Source organism: Mus caroli, unplaced genomic scaffold (assembly GCF_978045245.1).
Source record: "Mus caroli unplaced genomic scaffold, Mus_caroli_1 scaffold_14, whole genome shotgun sequence".
Lineage (NCBI taxonomy): Eukaryota > Metazoa > Chordata > Mammalia > Rodentia > Muridae > Mus > Mus caroli.
Window position 1 is genome coordinate 31,520,409 of NW_028227269.1, and position 23,325 is coordinate 31,543,733.

At 43.2% G+C, this 23,325-nt stretch overlaps 1 protein-coding gene and 1 pseudogene across 1 annotated transcript; both read left to right on the forward strand.

Annotated features, from left to right (window-relative positions):
* The first annotated feature begins 2,213 nt into the window (after positions 1-2,213).
* Efcab10 (EF-hand calcium binding domain 10) lies at positions 2,214-7,826 on the forward strand. Its single transcript, XM_021179562.2, has 4 exons — positions 2,214-2,452; positions 5,463-5,627; positions 5,732-5,819; positions 7,750-7,826. Exons 1-4 carry the CDS (start codon positions 2,344-2,346, stop codon positions 7,784-7,786), a joined length of 399 nt encoding a protein of 132 aa, XP_021035221.1. The 5' UTR covers positions 2,214-2,343; the 3' UTR covers positions 7,787-7,826.
* A 10,856-nt stretch (positions 7,827-18,682) lies between these two features.
* Positions 18,683-20,566, forward strand: LOC110307323 (ornithine decarboxylase pseudogene; annotated as a pseudogene).
* Positions 20,567-23,325: the final 2,759 nt, after the last annotated feature.

Here is a 23,325-nt window from a genome sequence, read left to right on the forward strand (position 1 = left end):
CATCCTGGATGCCCTTATCCTCAGTCCCCCAAAACCTTATAAGCCTTCATTCACCATAAGCAAAGTTGATCTGTCTACTGACCAGCAGTCCCTGTGCGGGCATTTACTGTCCGTGCTCACAGGGCTTCTCAACCCCCTGCTCAGTGTTTCTGCTCCTATTGACCTTGTACATTAAGTCAGCTGATGATCCATGAGAATGGGGAGACCCACGTGGCTTGTAGTCCCCTGCGTTCCCAGGACTCAGGGAGGACTAGAAGAGGACCAAGCCATTCAGTGGGTTAGCACCACACTCTACAGGGCTCTGGGGCTCAGCCTGGCTAAGCCGGAGGAGACCGATACCAGGGCTTTTGTAGATGCCAGAAAGTAAGGATAAAAACTGAGCTCGCTCTCTCTCTCTCTCTCTCTCTCTCTCTCTCTCTCTCTCTCTCTCTCTCTCTCTCTCTCTCTCTCTCCCCTCCCCTCCCCTCCCCCTCCCCCCTCCCTCGCCCCCCTCTCTTCCTCCCTCCTACCCCTCCCTCTTCCCTTCCCCACCCCAACCCCGCGCGCGCGCGCGCGTGCGTGCGTGTGTGTGTGTGTGTGTGTGTGTGTGTGTGTGTGTGTGTGTGTGTGTGTTCCAGAGGAAAGGGGTGGGGAATGGGGTTGCCAAAGCCAAGAGGGTCTAGAGGAGCTGTGGGATTACAGGTAGTTCTAAGGGAAGACAGGAAAAGAGGGCAGGAAGGGGCGCAATAGCCTGGTTGGACCTAAGGAAACTGCAGGGTTGCAGCTCCAAGGGTGGAGAGGAGAAGGAGTCAGGTGAAGAGGGCCACCAGGTAGTCGTAAAGACAATTACTGTCTAAGCCCAGCTTTGAGCCTATTGCATGTAACGAACTGCACTGTTTTCACTGTATATGCAAATTTTTCTTGTATAGACATATAATGGCTTAATTACAGAAAACAAATACTTTTAATATTTTCCCACTGCCATTCATCAGCATGCATGAAATCTGTGTATTAGACTGTATTCAAAGGATTAATTTGTTCATTAATTTATTTATTTTACTGAACTGCCTCTGCCCTCCCTCTCCATCCTGGGATTACAGGTGTTCATATTTATATCCTGCTATAATTTATGAGTTAACATTTTGTTTGAGGTTGCTGGGATTAAATCTAGAGCCTCCCTCACACTGGACCAGTGCTCAGAGACTCATCTATGCCCCCTGGCCATTTAAAATAGGGTCTTTTGATTTTGTTCATTTAGATTTTGGGAGTATTGTTATGGCAAAGCGGGAGGTCTAACTTCCAGTCTGGGTGCTATACCATTGAGCTATGACCTAGTCGCAGATGTTTGGTTTGTTGCCTTGAATGGCATAAGAAGAATAAAATAAAATCATTAAAGTATGTTTTTGACTTGGGGAAAAGACAATTTCCAAGAATTACTGGCCTAACCCTAAACATACATCAGCCAATTTGTATTATGTATTTCTGTTATGTAGCATTTTTGGCTTTGACAATTATAAAATCAAAATACCAGCCAACTTTGAAAAACGTTGAAGATGCTCTGTGCTTTGCAGTATCAAGTATTCAGCTGGCGCTTAATTTCTTAAAATAAGCAAGCACCTACGTGCACATTGGTACACAAATTTGCTTTTATTGTTAATGATGTTTAAAAAGCAAAACGTTTTGCTTTGATTTAGTTTGTTTTGGTTTTCTGAGTCAGGACTGTATATCCCAGGATGTTCTTCACCTCTGTTTGTAGCCGAGGATGACACTGAACCCTTAATCTTCCACCCCCAAGTGCTGGTACTACAGACAGGCATGTACCATTGCACCTGACTTCAAAGAACTTTCTTTAAATTATATGTCTATTTTATACAGGGTTGCACAGGAAAAGTGTTAAAAGAGTTGAAAGTGGAGAATCGTTAGGCAACCCGGTGTAGTTCAGCAGAAAACACCCAAGCTCAGTATCCATACCTGAGACCTCCTGCCAGGGCAACCCTGCGGGTTGCTCACCCAGAAAATGCTATTTAGGATTCTTAGAACAGCTAACGTTCTTTTCTCATTGATAAATCCTGGGTTCCCATCATTAAAACCTCATTCTGGAACAAACAAATACAGGAAGCAGGAACCTGGCCCAAACAAGCTCAGCCTCTGTGTTGGCAACCGCACCAGAAGCCAGTGTCACAGACTGCCCGCCACATCCCTGCTTCTTCCTCAGGGGTGTGGAAGGGGGTTGTCCTGGTACCTGGGCGGGAGGAGGAGTGGGGCTGGGGAAGGTGAGGTGTTTCACGTGACTGAGCACGAAAGGGGCGGAATTGGGTCCCCTGGAGGCTGCCTGGTCGCCTAGCAACGGCTCAGCTAGGAAACATGGAGCCTGTGGCTGACCGGGAGCTTCAGGCCAAGCTGTATTTAGAAAAACATCAGATCATGGAGTTGCTGAGTCAACTTACTAGCTTCCTCCTCTTTGCCCGACCAAGTAAGGGTCTTGTTTCCATTGGCTTTCTGACTCTCTCTCCCTATCAAAGGGTCGCCAGCACGCCGCTTCCCTCCCTATAGCCAGTCCTCTTCACTAGCTCTATTCCCTGCTTCCCCACCAGTGGAGGAGCCCTGCCGGAGTTCGAAGGCTCTGTGAGCCCCTCACCCTCCACGCATATCCCTATCTCTGAGTCGAACGTGATAAATGTCCTCTTGGTGCGGCAGGGAATGGTAGGGAGGCTGGCAGAGTCTGCGAGTGGCAGAGTCTGGGGACTGCCTAGCTCCAGGTCCACCCCTTATAGTTATGAGTGTTTGAGGCAAGGCTGAATATCCGTCTCTTCCAATGGGAAAATGGAGATAATAGTACAGATCTAATGGGGACAGAGCGAACATCGGGGGCGGGGGGGGGTTATCATATAAATTATAGCTATATCAGCCTTGGCCAGGCAAGCAATAGATCTTTTCAATTCTAAGGAGTCTCTGATTTATTAAGGGAGATAAACAGTGGTTAGTGTGAGCTGCCAGGATCCTCCTGGAGAGCTAGGTTTTTTTCCTGGCATTTTTATAGATTAGACTCCTTCGAAGTTTGGGTTATTTCATAATTGTTATTGGTGTATGGTAAGACGTTACATTTGAGATGATGACAAGATTGCATCCTCCCAGGGTGAATTGAGCCTGCCGGCCTTCATGATAAGTCTCCAAAATTACAAAATGTTCATTTACGGAAAGGAAGCAGAAATACCATTCCAATGCAGAAAAACAAAACAAACAAAAAACCAAACCAAACAACAACAACAACAAAAAACCCCGAAAAACAGTATAACCATTTAGGGGATGAGAAAAATATTTTGAAATATTTTATTGTAATTTAAAAAATGTATTTATTTAAACGTGTATAGGTGTTTTGCCTGCATATCTAGCTGCGTATCATGGGCGTGCCTGATGCCTGTGTGCCTGGTCACTGAAGAGGTTAGAAGATAAATGTCACATCCCCTGAACTAGAGTTGCTCATGGTCTGAGGCACTATATGAGTGCTGGGACCTGAATCAGATCCTTGCTCTTAACCACTAACCATTAAATTTAAAACACAAATTTAGTACACCTAATGTTCAGAACAGCCAGTGTTTAATATACATATATATTTTGCTTAGGTTACATTTCCTTTTTCCTTTTTCTTTTTCTCTTTCTCTTCATTGTCAAAGTAATGAAGTCTAGACTCATCTGGGAGATGGGGCCCTGGCCACGTCTGTGGTTATGTCTGGATTGAGGGGGGAACCTGTCCATCAGGCTGCAGCATTCTCAGGATGAGGATCTTGGAGATATAAAAAGCAGAAAAGCAAGTTGAGCAGAAACAATCACCTCTCTGCGTTCTGCTCTGGGACTTTCCCTGCCTTGATGAATTTTTAACTCCCATACTGTGATGCAAAACAAACCCTCCTCCCTTAAGTTGCTTTTGCCGGAGTATTTTAACATAGCATCAGAAAAGTAACTAAGACAGAGACATACACTTCAAATAATGACCATTAGGATTTCCTTAACATACACAGAGAAGCCGGGCAGTGGTGGCACACACCTTTAATCCCAGCACTCGAAGGCAGAGGCAGGCAGCTTTCTGAGTTTGAGGCCAGTCTGGTCTACAGAGTGAGTTTCTGGACAGCAGGGGCTACATAGAGAAACCTTGTCTTAAAAAACAACAACAACAACAACAACAACAAATGCATATGTACATACATACGTACGTACATACACGCATACATACAGAAGGGCAAGTAAATAACGCTATAGTGAAATGATATTGGTCAATTTCTAGCAGCTGAAGTTGGTGATGGGTCCATTATCCTTTGCTTTAGGTTTGCTTTTCTTTATTTATGTGTGTGTCTGCTTTAGTACTTGCCATGTGAACGCAGGGGCCTAAAGAGGCCTTACTAAGGTATCAGATCCCCTGGAACTGGAGTTTCAGGCTGTGGTGAGCCACTTGAGGTGGGTTCTAGGAACAGAACTTGGATCTTTTGCAAGGGCAGGTGTTGTTAAATGTATAACCTTAAAAAATTAATTCTCACCAATAACTTTCAAAATTGTTAGAAAATGTGGGCCTGAGACCTAATATTCAAAGAGTAAAATGCAGTGATGGTGGCATTGGCCATCTAAGCAGTGGTGTCTTATGTCTGACTTCTGCTGTGATTGCTGCATTAGTTTGGAAAGTGGACTCCATTTTCTGTTTTTAAATCAGTTCAACAGACGAGCCTGTTGATCCAGAGCACCACTTCTTTGTCAGACACAAACATTCTGCCTCGTCAGAAGACAGCATTTGTCTAAGACTGTTTCTGTTTCCTGGGTTTTAGCTTCTTCCCTGCATCAGGCCAACCCCTTTGTCTTTGTAATGTCCATCCCTTTCTGCAAATTAGATCTTGCAAGGGAGCTTGCAAAACACCCAACCTTAACTACTAGAATTCGACCAATCTTGTTTCATCATTAGTGCTATCTGCTTGCCTTTCTCTTTGTATGTATGTGCATGTGTGTGTATATGTATGTGTGTACATATGTATGCATGTGCATGTGTATGCATGTGCATATGTATATGCATATGTATATATGCGCATATGTATGTATGCATTTACATGCATATGCTTGTATGTGCATGTGTGTGCACGTGTATATGTATGTATATGTATGCATGTGCATATGCATGTATGCATGTGTACATGCACGTATGTATATGCATATGTATATATGTGCATATGTATGTATACATTTACATGTATATGCTTGTATGTGCATGTGTGTGCACGTGTATATGTATGTATATGTATGCATGTATTGTATGCATATGTATGTACATTTGTATATGTGCATATGTTTGTATATATGCATTTGGTTTTTCAAGGCAGAGTTCTCTGTGTAGCCCTGGCTGTCCTGCCCTGTAGACCAGGGTGACGACCTCATAAGTGACTGTTTATACTCGTGCACAATTTATTTTTATATATGAGTAAGTCTCAACTGTTAATTTGCAGAAAAACCAAGAGAGTATGTAATCTCTCTTTTGGAACGTCTGAGAGTTGCCAAGGCAACGCATGTGGCGTTTCCCTACTTTATGGACAACTCTAACATCGTGTCCATGTTTGAGATGATGGACACGGCCGGCAGAGGCTGCATATCATTTGTGCAGTATAAAGAAGGTCAGTGCAACCCATAAACCGACTGGGGTGGCCCCATCATTTTCTCTAGCTGAAAATAATCCTAGTTTGTAAATTTTTGTTTCTTCTCTTTCTCACTTTTGCAGCCCTAAAAAACTTGGGTCTGTGTGCTGCAGATGAAGTTTTGAATGATGATGGACATGTAATTACTCTGGATACATTCAGGGATGAAGTGTAAGTTAAAATATTTTAATTGCATGGTATGATTTTGAAGTATTAATATCACTGCATATAGAGTACCACTACCCTTCCTTTAGTGTGTGTGTGTATGTGTGTGTGTGTGTGTGTGTGTGGCCCTGAGCAACCTTAGGTATCAGTCTTGACCTCCTGCCTTGTCTCTTTGTAATTTGCTGCTGCACTATGTACCCCAGGCTACCCACCTGTAGGCTTGCAGGATTCTCCGTCTCCACCTCATAGCTTGCTGTAGAAGTGTGATGTTCACACTACAGTGCCCAGCTTTATGTGCGTTCTGGAGATTCAAACTCAGGTCCTCACAGTTGCACAGCAAGTGCTCTACCCACTCAGCCATCTCTATTCACTCTCCCTCCGCCTCCCCCCTCCCCCCTATCTTTTGAGTAAAACATTTCATTCCCTTTAACTTTCAGCAGCTAGCAAATGAAGGCAGAAAAGCTCCCTCTGGGAAGGAGAGGAGTGATGATAGGGTTAAAGAGGAAGTTCCAAACAATGTGGGGTGTGCTGGAGCACACACCTTTAATCCTGGCCCGCAGGAGGCAGAAGCAGGTAGATCTTTGCGAGTTTGTGACAGCCCGATCTACATAGTGAGTTCCAGCACAGGCAGGGCTATGTAAAAAGACTCTTTCTGACACTAAAACAAAATAAACAAACAAACAAGAAACTTGATCCATTATCACTCATGAGGGGAGGATGCTCAGTCTGCTAGAATTACTAAAGCTCCCCACTCCACACAGTTGAAGAGGACCAGTGGGAAGCCAGAGTGAGTGCACGTGCGAGCCTCACATCCAGACTCACATAAGGGCAGAAAAGGAGAGCTGAAGACACAAAGTTGTCATCTGATGTCCACATGCCTGCGGACGACGCCCTAGTACACAAAAAATTATAATCATAATTATAGATTGATATGACTCTAAATAGATAGTAACAAGCATTGGAGTCCTAGTATGTGGGGGATGGCAGTGGCAGGAGGATGCCAGCCTGACTATAAAGCAAGTCCATCCCTCCCCTCTCCCTTGAGAAAATAGAACAGAATGTATCTTAAAGTGTTTTCTCAAAATTACTTTCTGCGGGGTAAATATCAATAATGTAGGCTATCTGTATGCTTTACTCTTTTTGTAAGAGTTTTATTTTTATTTTCTGTGTATGTTTGCCCGAGTGTGTCTGTCTGTGCACCGCATGCATGCAGTGTCTGCAGAGACCAGAAGAAGGTGGTGTAGGACTGGTTACAGCGGCTGGGCAGTGAACCCAGGTCCTCTGGAAGAGCAGCCTCTTAACAGCTGAGCCATCTCTCCAGCCCCCAGCCGGGCAATTTTTGATTGAGATGTTACAGCATTGAGAGTGATAAATAATAGCCCTGCCAGAAGACAAAAACAAAAACAAAAACAAAAACAAAACAAAAAAACCCAAAACCCAAACAAACAAACAAACAAACAACCCTAGAGTAAAATTTTATAGGTATAGAAATCTTCCAGCTAATTAAGCTCAAGTTGTTGAAAAGCTTTACTGTCTGAGGGTTTATTAATCAAGGCATCATTGCCTGAGTTGGGAATGTTGCTGGAGCATGTCCCTTGCATGAGCAAGACTCTGAGGCTGATCTCTAGTATCACACACACAAAACCTATGACTCCTGAGACCAAGGAAATGTTAAAGGGGGGGGGGAGTTTAGAATCTTATCTCTCTTTTTTTGCATTTTTATTAGATATTTTCTTCATTTACATTTCAAATGTGGCGAAGCTGTTGACATGCAAACAGAGCTTTCTCCCTAGAACCCACATAAAAAGTCTGACACGACAGTGTATACTTGTAATATCTGTGTAGGGGAGACACTGCCTTCAGATGTCTGCATTTCTATTTGTAATGCAATTACTTTGCTTCTCACAGCTAAGTTTTCTGTTCTTTGTTTCCTTAGGAACAAGAGGATGGAAAAAATGTGGTCAATGTTTTAGTGACATCGTAACTCAAGATAATAAATGGTCCTGCCACGCTTCCATGTGTCCGGTTTCATTCATTCAACATTTTATCAGACAACTTCCATCCAACTGTCTCCTTTGTTAGACAACAGTTTTCTCAAAGACATGTTATTTCCCATGCTTAGGCCAGCTTGCCTTCGAATTCAGCAGAATCTCAGCCTTTGCTGAGCCAGTTTGTAAATTCCAGCTTCACTTAAGGCTGCAGTGGCAAGGATGCGCTCAGAAGCTGTGCATCTTTCAGGATCAGTGCAGAACTGATGCAGGTCCGAGAGATGCAGGCTTCTTCTACACTGTTTAGGAAGCCAAGAAAGAAAAGGAGGAGAGAGCCTCTCCTGCACCATCCACCGGATGATAATGATCTTTGGAAAGTCCAACAGCCATCTTGACTATCTGTGGATTTACTATTTTGTTTTTTAAGTAGGCTGGGAGGACACGAGGTGTGTGTGATTGATAGATGATTAGTTAGTCATAAACACAGGACTGTGTTTCATTACGTTGCCAGGGTTTTCCTCAGGAAACTGACACCAACACTAAATGCAGGTATGATTTTAGGTATAGTTAAGAAATGGGGGAAAAAGAAAAGGAATAAAAATGAATGCAGCAGAAAAGGCAAAATTGCGAGACAAAACAGAACCATAAATAGGTCTGGGATGATGGATTCCCACACTCAGGAAACTGAGGCAGGAGGATCTCTGTGAGTTCAAGGTCAGCCTGGTCTACCCTGTGAATTCCAGGCCACCCTGCATAGTGTGATTCTGTTTCAGAAACCCAAAACCAAAACAGAAACAGGAAGGCTGGTAATATAGTTCCATGGGTAAAGTTGCCTGCTGGCAAGTTTTGTAACCTGAGTTCAAATTTTGGAATCCACATGGTAGAAGGAGAGAACCATTTCCCCCAAGTTGTCATCTGGGCTGCACACACATACACACACACACACACAAATAATTTAAATCATAATGAAAACAAGTAGGGGCTGGAGATTCCATGTACTAAATAGAGTACTTGCCGAGCATGAATGAAGCATGGAACGGGGCTGGGGTGTCAGAGCACTCAGAAGATGGAGGCAGGAAGGTCAGAAGTTCAGGGTCACCCTCTACTAGTACACAAGTTCAAGGCCAGCCTGCGATATATGAAACCGAATTTCAAAAACAAAAAACAAAAAAAACCATCAAACCAAAAACAACCATAGCTTCCTGAAAGAAGTACCCATGAGTGTCTGTGGCTTAAATGAATGTGTTCTCATGTTTATACCTATACTTAGAGCTTAGATTAATATTAAATTTATGCAAAACCAGATTTTTCTCTGGCCTGGGCTATTGTCAGGCTCTAAACCTAGCTGGGATTTCTTATTTTTTGCAGACGGCAGAATTATATTTGCATTCACTGTCTATTTACCTTCCCAGTAATATACAAATGGCATTAAGCCAGATGCTAGGAAGTAAGCACAGCATGTAATTTATACCTGATTCTGGTCAACTTCTGAGGATGTGAATCACATACATTATTTCGGTTTTGCTATTGTATTTTGAAAATGTAATAGATAAACAATGAGTGTTTTAAGGTTTTAATTTAAATTTTTTATTTCATGCACATGTATGTCTGTGTACCACATGTGTGTCTGGTGCCTGTGGAGGCCAGAAGGGTGTGTTAGACACTCCAGAATTGGAAGTATGGGTGGTTGTTATCTACCGTATGTGAGTGCTGAGAACTAAACCCAAGACCTCTGCAAGAGCATCAGCTGTTGAGCCCTCTCTCCACATCCAGATTAGAATTGATGGCATTGCAACCAAATAGCAACAAAACTCTGAAACTGTTAAAAAGAAGTAAACTCCACTAGTGTTTGTATACACCAATACTTACGGTAAGTGTTTGGCTATACCAACTTTTATGGTTAGATTTTATGCTTACTGTTTAAAATAGTTTCTCTGTCTCTCACAACAGTGAGAAAATGAAGGAAGAAGATGTCTTGTCTTATCAAACGGCAACTGAGCCTCTCCTCCTTTGTTGACTTGATTAGCAGGGATTATCTGAAACCAACAGCACTGTGTAACGTGTAACGGCTGCCTGCCTTCCTCAGCACAGCCCCAGGCTCCACTGACTTATTTCCTGACAGATGTAAATACACAGCTTCTCTACAAGCGTTTGCCAGGAAGTTTTGAACGAGAAGAGGTGAAGCTGCTGTTCCAGCTGAAGCAGAAGTTACGGTAACATGAGATCAGCAAGCGTGGGCAGGCTGAGCTGGACTGGGGCATTGCTGCATGTGCAGACTGAGCCGCAGCGGCAGCCGTCTAGAAAAGGGAACAACCTCCTCCAGAACGAGGTGGAGGCTCTTCTTATCACCTTGTATCTTTAAGGTTTCAACAAATCGTTTTAAAATTGAAGAGGTGTTCTGTGCTGTTCTGGAAGAATTCTAGGGCAAAAGAAAAAAAAGTAACGTCTAGCATTAAAAGTTCTACCACAAATAAATGTATCTACATTTATATTTTGTTTGTTTGTTTTTGTTTTTGTTTTTCCAGACAGGGTTTCTCTGTATAGCCCTGGCTGTCCTGGAACTCACTTTGTAGACCAAGCTGGCCTCGAACTCAGAAATCTGCCTGCCTCTGCCTCCCAAGTGCTGGGACTAAAGGCGTGTGCCACCACCGCCCGGCTACATTTATATTTTAACTTTTAATTATTTAACATTTCCTTAAAATCTCATAAGTTCTATTGTTCTAAAGCCAGAACTTACAGTTTATCTCTAGAACTTGAAAGACACCAGTCAATCGTATGCTGATTTCAGCAAACCAATACTACTTCCAAATTGGTTCCAGTACTCTGTGTGAGGGTGCCATGCTAGGGCATAAAGGCAGGAGAGTAAATTGTAAGATGCAAGTTTGGCAGGGTATAGACTACAGGGCTCTCTACTACGTTGTAAGGTGAGTGACACACGTGCTAGTCAACCCCAGATCATACACCACTTCTCTGTGAGGTCCAGCTGTACCGTCAGCCATTTATTCTGAGTACATTCTACAAAATAGTAAATATTAGAAAAATTTCTGTCAAAACCAAAGTCTGGACATACACAAAAGCCCCAAGTTGGATCTCCAAAACTGGGTGTGGGAGTTTTTTGAAAGCTGAAATTTAGAGCGCACAAGTCGCCTTCAACTCTGACTAATTTGTGTGTAAAAGGTGACTGATGCAGGACAAACCGTTCTTTCTGACACAGTTATGCAGCATCCTTCGCTGGTATAAAAACCCGGTCTACTTGGCAACCAACACAACAAGCTTTACATGTTCTCAAAGGTTCGTCATGTCATGGAAGACAGAGCGCCTTGGAGGCTAGTTGTCCCAGCTGCAGCTCACTAAGGACATTCATTATTCTCTCCAAAGACCTCCATTGCTGCCGGTTGAAGCTGCAGAAAGAAATGCAAGCAAGCATCTGTTAGAACATTTATTAATACAACGTTGGGCATCTTGAAATAGGACTCTAGATCATACAGTTCTCTTATTGAAGGTGTGCAGTTGGGAGCCAGTGAGATGGCTCAGTGGATAGTTGATTGCTGCCAGGCCTGCACGAGTTCAATCCCTAGGATACACATGGAAACAACTCTGACCAGTGGCCTCTCTCTCTTCTCTCTCTCTCTCTCTCTCTCTCTCTCTCTCTCTCTCTCTCTCTCTCTCTCTCTCTCTCTCTCTCACACACACACACACACACTAAGCCTTTATTACAGTTCAGTAGTTGTAGTAGTTCCGAATTGTGTGCCCATCACCACAATTCTAGGACACAGCCATTACAATCTGCTGACAAAATACCTCATTCCCTGTATTCGTGCCTCCATTTTCTCCCCACTGCCTCCAGCTCTAAGCAATCGCTAATCTACTCTCTGCCTGTGCATAAGATGATCCCAGACAGGTCAAGTAGCTGGAACCCTATGAAGTATTATTCTTCATGACTGACTTCCTTCACTTAATTCCTTATCACGTACTAACTATGCACTTGATGTTTGTATTGCCTCCAAATAATCTATCCTCTGATCATACATTTCTATCCACCCACTAGCTAATGGATATTTGGATTGCTTCCCCTTTTGTTTATTATGCATTATGTTGCTGAGAACGACACTGCCTACCTCTCTCTGTAAAAAGTGCTGTCTTTGTCTCTGCCTATCCGCAGGAGCGGAACTGATGTCCTTATCATTCCATCCCACTGTCTGAAGAGCTGCCAGGCTGCCTTCCTCAGCAGCTGCAGCAGCTACATCACAGCCAGCTATATGCAGAGGTTTGAAGCTCTGCCTGCACAGTGGTCATAGCTTTGTGTGGGGTTTGGGTTGCTTTGGGTTTTGGTGTGTGTGAGGGTTTTGTTTGTTTTGAAACTGGGTCTTGATCTGTAGTTCATGCTGGCTTTAAATAGTCCAGTGTAGCTCCATGCTCACAGCCATGCTGCCTCAGTCTCCCAAGAGCTTGGTTTACACTGTTTACAGTGGCACTGTGTAGTTTTAGCTGGCCGGGAACCCTCTGTGCAGGAGATGGTCGTCTTGAAGGTGTGGCAATCCTTTTGCCTGTGCCCAACATTGCTAGGATGACAAGGTGGGCCTCTCCCATCAGTTTCTTTTTCTCACTGCAGCAGTTTTTATTTATGATGTTGTATTTTCCTGCTGGTGAGCATGCTCCTTTAAGTATTTAGCTTTTCTAGACACAGACTGAAGGCTATCATAAATCTGGAATTAGGGCAGAGAACTAGAATGCCAATTTTTCTCAGAAAAGAAAACTCATTTTTTTTTACTTATTCACTTCACATCCTGCTCATCTCCCCCTCCCACAATTCTCCCCCTATTCTCCCTCCCCTTCTTCTCTGAGCAGATGAAGGCCCCTGGGTATCTCCCCCACACCCTGCCAGCACATCCTCTCCCACTGAGGCCAGACAAGGCAGCCCAGCTAGAAGAACATATCCCACAGTCCAGCAACAGCCTTTAGGATAGGTCCCACCCCAGTTGTTCAGGACCCACATGAAGACCAGATTGCACTTCTGCTACACTTTGCAGTAGTAAGGCCAGAGCTACCTATGGTCACATGTCTAGGGACTGCCAAAGAATGACACCAGAAGTGAACTGTGGAGCAGACATATCTAATCTGCTCATTTACACAAATCCCTCACATTTACACTCCCACATTTAAGACAGTTAGAATTGGGTTTCTGTCACCTACAAGTGAAAATAAAATTCTGAATTTTCCAGGTGTGGCATGGATTTTCCAGGTGTGGCATGACCCACCAACAAATGGCCACCAACAGAAAATCAAAAACAACAGAAAAGTGATAGGACATCGTTTTCTCTTGGGGTTTTTGGAATTGTAGGGTACGAGAACTCTGATGACTAGTCTCTCATCACATCATCTGGCTTAAGTAAGACAATGGAAAAGTCTTAGCAGCGAGGGCATCCCGGTGGGAGCTGAAAACGAAGCACTCTCTGAAAGCAGGCCAAGACACAAGCCCAGAATGAATGGGTACAGGCTGATTAGGTAGGATCACAGGCTCCTCCACACATCCAGTTTAAGTGACACTTGGTCAAACCCAGGGCTTTGTGCCTGCATACTGCAAAGATCTCTGCCCTCATAATTCGCTAACCCCCTGAAACTATAAGCAAGCCTCCCAGTTGAATGCTTTCTATTATAAGAGTTGTGTTGGTCATAGTGTCTCTTCACAGCAGTAGAATAGTGGCTAGGACATGTACAATCCTGAAGGAGAAGGAAAGGGTAGGAAGAAGTCTTGTTTGATGTTTAGACTGTTGTTTTTTGTTTATTGTGATATTGAAAGATAGCCTAGACTTCATGGCACCCCCCTGCCTCAGCTTCTTGAGTGCTGTGGTTACAGTTGTGTACTACTGCAGTGGCTTATTTGCAAAAACCATTATACTTCTACCGCAGTGAAAGTGATTTTTTTTTTTACACTGAAATGTCTTGTTTTACTCCTACAACTCTCAGAACTGCTGTGCTTCAGTTTCTAGGTAAAGAAGGCTGTTACTAACACAACTAAAATGGCAACAACTTTACTAGCGCTAGGACTTTGTTAAACTAGTGTTTTTCACAGGAAAGTTCTGTAAAAGAAGCAATGACTGTTTTGCAAGAAAGCAGAGAGCATGAATTTATTATTGCAGCCCTTCAAAAGGACTTCCTGTTTATTGTTAGGTTTATGGTTAGATTTAGAGTTAGGGTTAAGAACAAAAGGAAAACAGAGTGGCATATAAGACTTTTAATAATAATAATAATAATAAAAATAATAATAATAATTATTATTATTTAGCACTACTCAGTGTTATGCTCCAAAAACACAAGCTACTGAAACACCACCTAGTGGTCCATTTGTAAATACCACTGTATTTCTACTGCAGTGAAAATTGAATTCCGTCCTCAGCAAAGTGGACAGTTTTACTCCTGCAACTGTAATGCTGCTTGCTGCAGAACAGCTGCGTGCATGTTCTCGGGTAAAGCAAGCTGGTTAAACAACACAGTGAAAGCGTTCTTATACAAGAATGAGAACGTTGTTATGTCAATGCACCTCACAGCAAAACAACGTAAGGGAAGGGAAGTGGTGAATGCTTCCTACCAAAGCACAGAGCATGTGTTTATTATTGTAGCTCTGCACAAGGGGCTGAGGGTTACAGTTAGAGTTAAGAACAAGAAAGGAATAATAGAGCCAAGTGAAAAAAATCTGTGAGTTTTAACAGCACATGGTGTCAACTTTAAAAACACATGCAGAAGTGAAAAAATGCTACACAGTGGCCTATTTGCCAAAACCATCTTACTTTTGCTAGTGTGAAATCTAAATTCCACTTACAAGGAAGTGGCCGGTTTTATTCCTACACCTCTGAAGTTGTTTTAATCAGAACAGCTGTTTGGAGATTCATAGGTAGAGTGGGTTTCTTAAAATCACAGTGAACATGGCATGCCTGGGGTTGTTGCTGGTTGGTTGTTTTTGTTTTTTGTTTTCTACAAGAGCAAGAACTTTGTTGTACCAATGCACCTCACAGAGAAGTCCTGCTTGTCACATTCATGCAGGGGAAGAAATTCTGAACATCATGTACCCACATGGAAGAAGCTCTGAATATCATATTCACATGGAACACAAGCCTGGATATCATGCACCCTCATGTTACAAGATCCTGGATGTCATGTATTGACATTGGAAGAAATGATGAATATCATACCTGCGAAGGTAGAAATCCTGGATATCATATAACTGCATGGGAAGATAAAATGTATTTCATTTTTTCTGTATTTGAAGTAGGCACAGATTTTAAAATTCCACATGATAATCAGGCCTGAACATAGTGTACTCACATGACATGGTAAGCAGTCTTGCATATTATGGACCTGCAGTGGATAAAGTCATGGTTATTACATACCTGTGTGCCAAACAGTCTGGGAGATTGGTACCCACATGGTAAGAAGTACTGAAAGCAATGTACAAGCTAAGGAAAGAAATTATGTATATCATTTACCTTTCATGGGGAGCACGCCTAGGTATGTGGAACCTGCATGGGACCAAGACCTCTATATTATATATCCACATGGAAAGATACTAGATATCATTTACTGGCTTGGGAAACAGTCCTGGACATCATGGAAAGAAGTATAGGATACCATATACCCACATGTATACAAGTCCTGTGTATCAAATATCTGCATGGGAAACAGTCCTAGATTTTATGTCCCCACAGGAGAAGCAGTCCTGGATATGTTGCACCTGAAAGGGAAAATGTCATGTATAGCATGGACCTGCATGGGAATCTGTCCTAGGTTTAAAGTACATGCATGGGAATGGTCTGAAAATCATGTATTGGTGTGGTATGAAAACCTGAATACCCTGAACTCACATGGTATGAAATACCCCATGTGGGAAGAATCCTGGATATCATATGCAAGCATGAACAAAAGCCTGGACATCCTACTGCATGGTAAATCACCTGCCTATGTGGTATCTGCATCAGAGTAAGTCCTGAATATTTTTCCCTAATGAAAAAGTCATGGATATTATGTCTGTACATGGATAGGAGATATGGGTATCAAGTATTTTCATGTCAAAGTACCTGGTGTCTTGGATATCAGGTATTGGCAGGGGTAGATTCCCTGCATATCATGTATATGCATGGGACAGAAACCCTGGATATGTGTAACCACATGGGGAAAAGTCCTATATATTACATAATCACTTGGGAATCAGTCCTGTATGTTATGTAACTCCATGGTATGAAGAACTATTTGTCATATATTGACATTAGAATAAGTCCTATATATCATGTATCTTCATGAGAAGTCCTTCATATCATGTACTCACATGAAAAGAAATCATGTCCAGGAAGCAATTTTGGATACCATGCACCTGCAAGGGAAGCAGGTCTGCATATGTGATGTCCTGGATGTCTTGTACCAGCATGGAATGATGGCTTGGAGATCTTGCGCCTGCATGGAAAGGAATCTTGGATAATATGTATCTGACTTGGAAACTGTCCTGGATATCATATACCCATGTGGGAAGAACTCCCAGAAATGATGTAACTGCATGGGAATAAATTCTGTATACTGGGCATCCACGTGTGAAGCAATCCTGGATGTTGGCTATAATGTTCTCACATGAGAAACAGTCCCAATTCAGTGCATGGGATGCAATGCTGCACATCGTGTTCCCACACTGAAAGAAGTCCTGGATAACATATGTCCACATGGGAGGCAGTCCTGGTTATTGGTACATATAAGGGAAGAAGCAGTTGTTATCATGTACTTCTAAGAGAAGGAGTTCTGCAACTTTATGTGCCAGCATGGGCAGTAGTCCCTTGATATCCTGTATATATATGGGAAGAATTTCTCAACATCATGTACCCATATTGGAAGACATCCTGGATATTATGTACCTGCATAGAAGCAGTCCTTGATAGGTGACAAACAACATGGATCCAAGTCCTGGATATCTTATGCTCACATGTGCAGATGTTCTAGATCTCATGTAAAAGACAAGAATTCCTTATATTGTGTACCCACATTATAAGAAGTCTTGGATATGGTATACACCTATGGGAAGCCATCTTGTCTATAGGTACATACATGGGAAGAAGTACTGGTTGTCATGTACTCCTATTAGAAGTAGCTCTGCGTTTTATGTATGAGCATGAGCAGCAGTCTTGGACATCATGTGCCCATATGGGAAGAATTCTTGCTTATCATGTACCTGTATGGGGAGAAGTCCTGGACCTCATGTACCCACATGGGAAACAGTCTGGATATGAGGTACACACATGGAAAGAATTGCTGAATATCTTGTACCCACATGTGTAGATGTCCTAGATATCATGTGCTCACATAGAAAATGGCCCTGGATGTCATGAGCCCATTTCACATATCCACACTGGAAGAAGTACAGGACATTATGTTCCCATTTATGGTGCAGTTCTGAATATTATTACATGCATGGGAAGAAATTATGACTATCATGTTTTAGCACGGAAAGCAATATTGAATATAAGGTATCCACAGGGAAAAAGGCTCTGATATACGTACAAGGGACTAAATTCTAAATATCTTGTACCTGCATGGAATGAAGTCTAGGATATCTTGTACACATATGGGAAGAAATTCTGTATATCTTGTACCAACATGGGAGAACTCCCTGTTACCATGGGGAAAAGTCCTGGGTACCATTGTGAATATTAGAAATTCCTGTATATCAAGTACCAGAATGGGAAGCAGTCCTAGACATTTTGTTTCCACATGAGTACCAGATAAGTTTCACCTGAATGGTCTTGTATATCATAGACCCACATGAGAAGCTGTCATATATATCATGTGTATTCATGTGAAACTATCTGAGTACTATGTATGTATGTATGTATGAAGACATCAGTATAATATACCTGCATGGGATGAAGTCCTGAATATCATGTATCTGCATTGGAAGTAGACTTGGTTATGTATTTACAAGGGAAGAAAATCCGCATATCACGTAACAGCACAGAGGTAAATTTGCATCTTACATACAGGCATGGGACAAAGTCCTGGATCTGTTGTGGCTGCCTGAGAATCCATCCTGTCTATGTGGTACCTGCATGCCCTGGAGTTTTTCTTTCAGAAGAAGTCATGGATACATTATACAAGTATATAAAGAAGACCTGTATATCGCATGCTTTCATGGAGAAGCAGACCTGGATATCATGTGCCTGGTTGGAAAGAATCCTGTATATCATGCTCCCACATGAAAACAAGTAACGGATATCATGTACCTGAATGGGAAGAAGTCCCACACATCTTGTTCTGTCTTGGGAAGAAATTTTGGATATCCTGTACCCATATGGGAATCAGGTCCATGGGAAATAGTCCTGGATATCATGCACATGGATTATAGGTAGCCCTGGATATCACGTAACTACATTGGTAGAAGTCCTGTATATAATGTACCCTCATGGAAAGAAGTCCTGGATATGTAGTACTGCAGTGCATGAAGTTCTGGATAATGTGTACATGTGTGGGTATATGATATACCAGAAGGGGAAGAAGCTCTGGATATCATGTACCTATATGGGAATCAGTCCGTGATATTGTTACCCATATGGGAAGAAGTCATAGAAATAATGAATCAGCAGGATATTCAGTCCTGTTTATGAGGTGGCCACATGGGAAGAAGTTCTGGATATCATATTTCTGCAAGGGGAGCAGGCATTAATATTATGTAACTGCATAGGAAGAAGGCAGTAATATGCATCACTATAAGAAGAGTATAGGGTCAGTCCCTGCAGCCGCCACCGCCGGCCGCCCTCAGCCAGCAGCTCGGCGCCACCTCCGGTCCGCGTCTGCGGCGGGCTCGACGAGGCGGCTGACGGGGCGGCGGCGGGCGGGCGGACAGACGAACGGGCGCTCCTCGGAGTTTGGCGGTGGCGCCTCCATGGGTCAGGACAGCCGCGCCACCGTGCTGTGAGTGTTTCCACCACTCCGAGGAGACAGCATTCAGAGTTCTTGGCTAAGTCGGCCTTGTGAGGAGCTGGCGATAATTTGATTCCATCTCCAGGTTTTCTGTCACATGAGAACCATGAGCAGCTTTACTAAGGACGAGTTTGACTGCCACATCCTTGATGAAGGCTTTACTGCTAAGGACATTCTGGACCAAAAAATCAGTGAAGTCTCTTCCTTTGACGATAAGGATGCTTTCTACGTTGCGGACCCTGGAGACATTCTAAAGAAGCATCTGAGGTGGCTAAAAGCTCTTCCCCGTGTCACTCCCTTTTACGCAGTCAAGTGTAACGATAGCAGAGCCATAGTGAGCACCCTAGCTGCCATTGGGACAGGATTTGACTGTGCAAGCAAGACTGAAATACAGTTGGTACAGGGGCTTGGGGTGCCTCCAGAGAGGATTATCTATGCAAATTGTAAACAAGTCTCTCAAATCAAGTATGCAGCCAGTAACGGAGTCCAGATGATGACTTTTGACAGTGAAATTGAATTGATGAAAGTCGCCAGAGCACATCCAAAGGCAAAGTTGGTTCTGCGGATTGCCACTGATGATTCCAAAGCCGTTTGCCGCCTCAGTGTTAAGTTTGGTGCCACACTCAAAACCAGCAGGCTTCTCTTGGAACGGGCAAAAGAGCTAAATATTGATGTCATTGGTGTGAGCTTCCATGTGGGCAGTGGATGTACTGACCTCGAGACCTTCGTGCAGGCAGTGTCGGATGCCCGCTGTGTGTTTGACATGGCAACAGAAGTTGGTTTCAGCATGTATCTGCTTGATATTGGTGGTGGCTTTCCTGGATCTGAAGATACAAAGCTTAAATTTGAAGAGATCACCAGTGTAATCAACCCAGCTCTGGACAAGTACTTCCCATCAGACTCTGGAGTGAGAATCATAGCTGAGCCAGGCAGATACTATGTCGCGTCAGCTTTCACGCTTGCAGTCAACATCATTGCCAAAAAAACCGTGTGGAAGGAGCAGCCCGGCTCTGACGATGAAGATGAGTCAAATGAGCAAACCTTCATGTATTATATGAATGATGGAGTATATGGATCATTTAACTGCATTCTCTATGATCATGCCCATGTGAAGGCCCTGCTGCAGAAGAGACCCAAGCCAGATGAGAAGTATTACTCATCCAGCATCTGGGGGCCAACATGTGATGGCCTTGATCGGATCGTGGAGCGCTGTAACCTGCCTGAAATGCATGTGGGTGATTGGATGCTGTTTGAGAACATGGGTGCATACACCGTTGCTGCTGCTTCTACTTTCAATGGGTTCCAGAGGCCAAACATCTACTATGTAATGTCAGGGCCAATGTGGCAACTCATGAAACAGATCCAGAGTCATGGCTTCCCGCCGGAGGTGGAGGAGCAGGATGATGGCACGCTGCCCATGTCTTGTGCCCAGGAGAGCGGGATGGACCATCACCCTGCAGCCTGTGCTGCTAGGATCAATGTGTAGATGCCATTCTTGTAGCTCTTGCCTGCAAGTTTAGCTTGAATTAAGGCATTTGGGGGGACCATTTAACTTAATTACTGCTAGTTTGGGATGTCTTTGGAGAGTAGGGTTGGTACCAATGCAGTATGGAAGGCTAGGAGATGGGGGTCACACTTACTGTGTTCCTATGGAAACTTTGAATATTTGTTTTATATGGATTTTTATTCACTTTTCAGACATGATACTAACGTGTGCCCCTCAGCTGCTGAGCAAGCGTTTGTAGCTTGTACATTGGCAGAATGGGCCAGAAGCTTATGTTGTGACCCATTGTGAAAATAAAGTATCTTGAAATAAAAAAAAAATAAATAAGAAGAGTATAGGATATCATTTACAAGCAGGGGATGAAGTACTAGAAGAAGTACTTAATATCATGTACCTGCATTGGTAGTAGTCACGAATATGAGGAACCCACAATGCATAAAGGTCTGCATGTCATATATCAGTATTGAAGTCAGCCCTGAATATTGTGTGCCCTTGTGGGAAGCAGCTCTGGATACATTGTGTCTGTATAGAAGGCTGTCCTGGATATCATGTGCTTGCCTGAGAACAGTCCTGAATATTATGTGCCCACATGTTAAGAAGTTCTTGATATCACATACCCTTAAAGAAAGAAGTCTCCAGTATTGTATACAAGCACTGAAAGCAATGTTAGGTATCATGTTCCTACATGGAAATGATCTTTGATATTCGATGCTCCCATGAGACAAAGTCTTGGATATTTTGTACCCACAAGGGAAGAATTACTGGATTTTGGTGGGAGGAGGGGCTGTTCTAATGCTTTGATCTGTATTTACTGACATTGAAGGTCCTTGCTCCTAATTGGTTTTTGACCTATCAATAAAGATGCCAGTGGATAATGGATGGATGGAAAGGAAGAGGCAGAACTTCCAGGTTCCTGAAGGCTAGGGAGAGGAAGAGAATAAGAAGCTGGGGAAGACGGGAGAAGGGGATGCAGTAGCGGAGGAGATAAAGCCAACCAGCCATGTAAGTTTTCAGGTAAGTGGCCTTTGCTAACTCAATGAAAGGGCACTCCTAAATCTTCCCCCGTGATCCCAGGCCCGGTCGGGAATTTAAGAGTGCCCTGTCATTGAGTGAGCAAAGGCATTTTAAGAATAACGTGTGTGTGTGTGTGTGTGTGTGTGTGTGTGTGTGTGTGTTTTATTCCAGGATCTAAGACAATGCCTGGGCGGGTGCTCGGGTATGGCTGGTGGGAACTTAAAGCAGTGTAAACAAAACTACACACTACAGATTACATGTACCCACAGGGAAAAGAAGTGTTGGATATTGTACGTGCAGTGGGAAAGGACTGGATATCAGAAAGAAATCCTGGATATCTTATTCCTGTAAGGGAAGAAAGCTAGGACATCAGGCATCCCCAAGGTAAGAATGACATGTATCAGTGGTAGAATCCCTCTTAGATTTCATTACCTGGAGGAGAAGCAGCCCTGCTTATTAAGCACATGCATGGGACAACTTCCTGAATATCTTGAACCCACATGGAAAGGAGTCCAATATATCATACACATATGTGAAGCAGTCCTGCATATAATGCAACCACATGGGAAGATGTTCTTGATATCACGAATCTACATGTGAAAAAGGCCTGTATATCACATACCCACATGGAAGGAAGTCCTGGTTTTCGTGTAACTGTTTGGGAAGCAGTCCTGTACATAATGTATCCACGTGGGAAGCTATTTATCACACCATGTACTTGTTTGGGAAGAAGTACTGGAGATCATGTGCATATGAAGAAGTCCTGCATTTTATGTACCAGGATGGGTCACAGTCCTGGACATCATGTGCCTGTGTGAAAAGCAATGTAAAATACCTGGTAGTTCATCTCGTGCTGGTCACATACATTCAACGTTGCCTCCCATACAGGTACAATACATCCATGTCACGCACTCTGGTCGAGTCAGCTTGACAGGACGAGAGGCCTGGAAGCCACTCACGAGGCAGAGAGTTTCATGGAAACTCACCTTCTAGAGTCTGGAGTTCTCTCTAACCCATACATTGATATTCTATTCCCGAGTTAGTCTGGTGTATGGATCCACACGCTCTCTTTTAGTATTATCCTATTATAAGTGCCTTTTAAGATTGAATTCTGAAATAGCTAAGCCTTCACCAGTGTTCCAACATCCTAGAAAATCCTTGAGCAGACCATGGGCTTGGAATTCAGTAAGAATGTTGCCTATTCAGTGACATTCAGAATTGCCTCTGGTATTACACTATCACTTTGAATAAAAGCTAAGTCACTGCCCTACACAGGAATTTACCATCATCTAAGAAGAAGGAAGTTTGAGACCTAAGGAGGAACCAGAGTAGATACTTAGAACTATAGATAGCTGAGTTACACCCATACACACGTATTTACAATGGCCTAGGGGAAAGTGGACTATACAATAGACTAAAATAGGAACTCAGGCAAGGGCACGAAGCCCTTGACCCTGGCTTCTAAGATTAAGTGAACCTTAGGTGGAGCTCTTTTTGATCCCAGTTGTTAACAATGATTTCTATCCCAGGTGGTTCCTGTCAGACCTTCTGTGTTTGCATTCCTCTGTTTTGTGTAAGAATCCAGTAATCTCTTTGTACCTTGCTGGTGTGTCACCCAACTTCCCTATTTTCTTCTGTATAAAAAGTTTGATGCTCGATTTGACAAATTACATTCAGATTCTACACAACCTCTCCTGTGTGCATCTGTCTGTCATTCCATCCAACGCTTTGCCCACCTGCAACTAGAGACCTGTTCCACGCAGACAAAGGGGCCCAGAGGATCTGCGGCACATCCAGAACTACTTCCCATGTGAGTCCAAAATATCCATGGATGTTTCCCATGTGGGTACATAACATTCAGGACTGCTTCCAGTGATGATGCACAACATACAGAACTTCATACCATGAGGGTACATGATATCTAGAACTTCTTATACAGGTGCGAGATACCCAGGAGAATTTCTCATGCAGATGCATGATGTTCAGAGCAGCTCTCCATGTGAGTACATGACAAAAATGTTGTTTTTTTTTTTTTTTTCCTAGGCTGGGACAG

What these genes read in the sequence shown, in the direction of transcription:
- Efcab10 (XM_021179562.2), top strand. Translation starts at nt 2,344, where the DNA reads ATGGAGCCTGTGGCTGACCGGGAGCTTCAGGCCAAGCTGTATTTAGAA. An exon ending in ATTTGTGCAGTATAAAGAAG is followed by an intron (nt 5,628 to 5,731) that starts GTCAGTGCAACC and finishes TCACTTTTGCAG; the next exon opens with CCCTAAAAAACTTGGGTCTG. An exon ending in GATACATTCAGGGATGAAGT is followed by an intron (nt 5,820 to 7,749) that starts GTAAGTTAAAAT and finishes TTGTTTCCTTAG; the next exon opens with GAACAAGAGGATGGAAAAAA.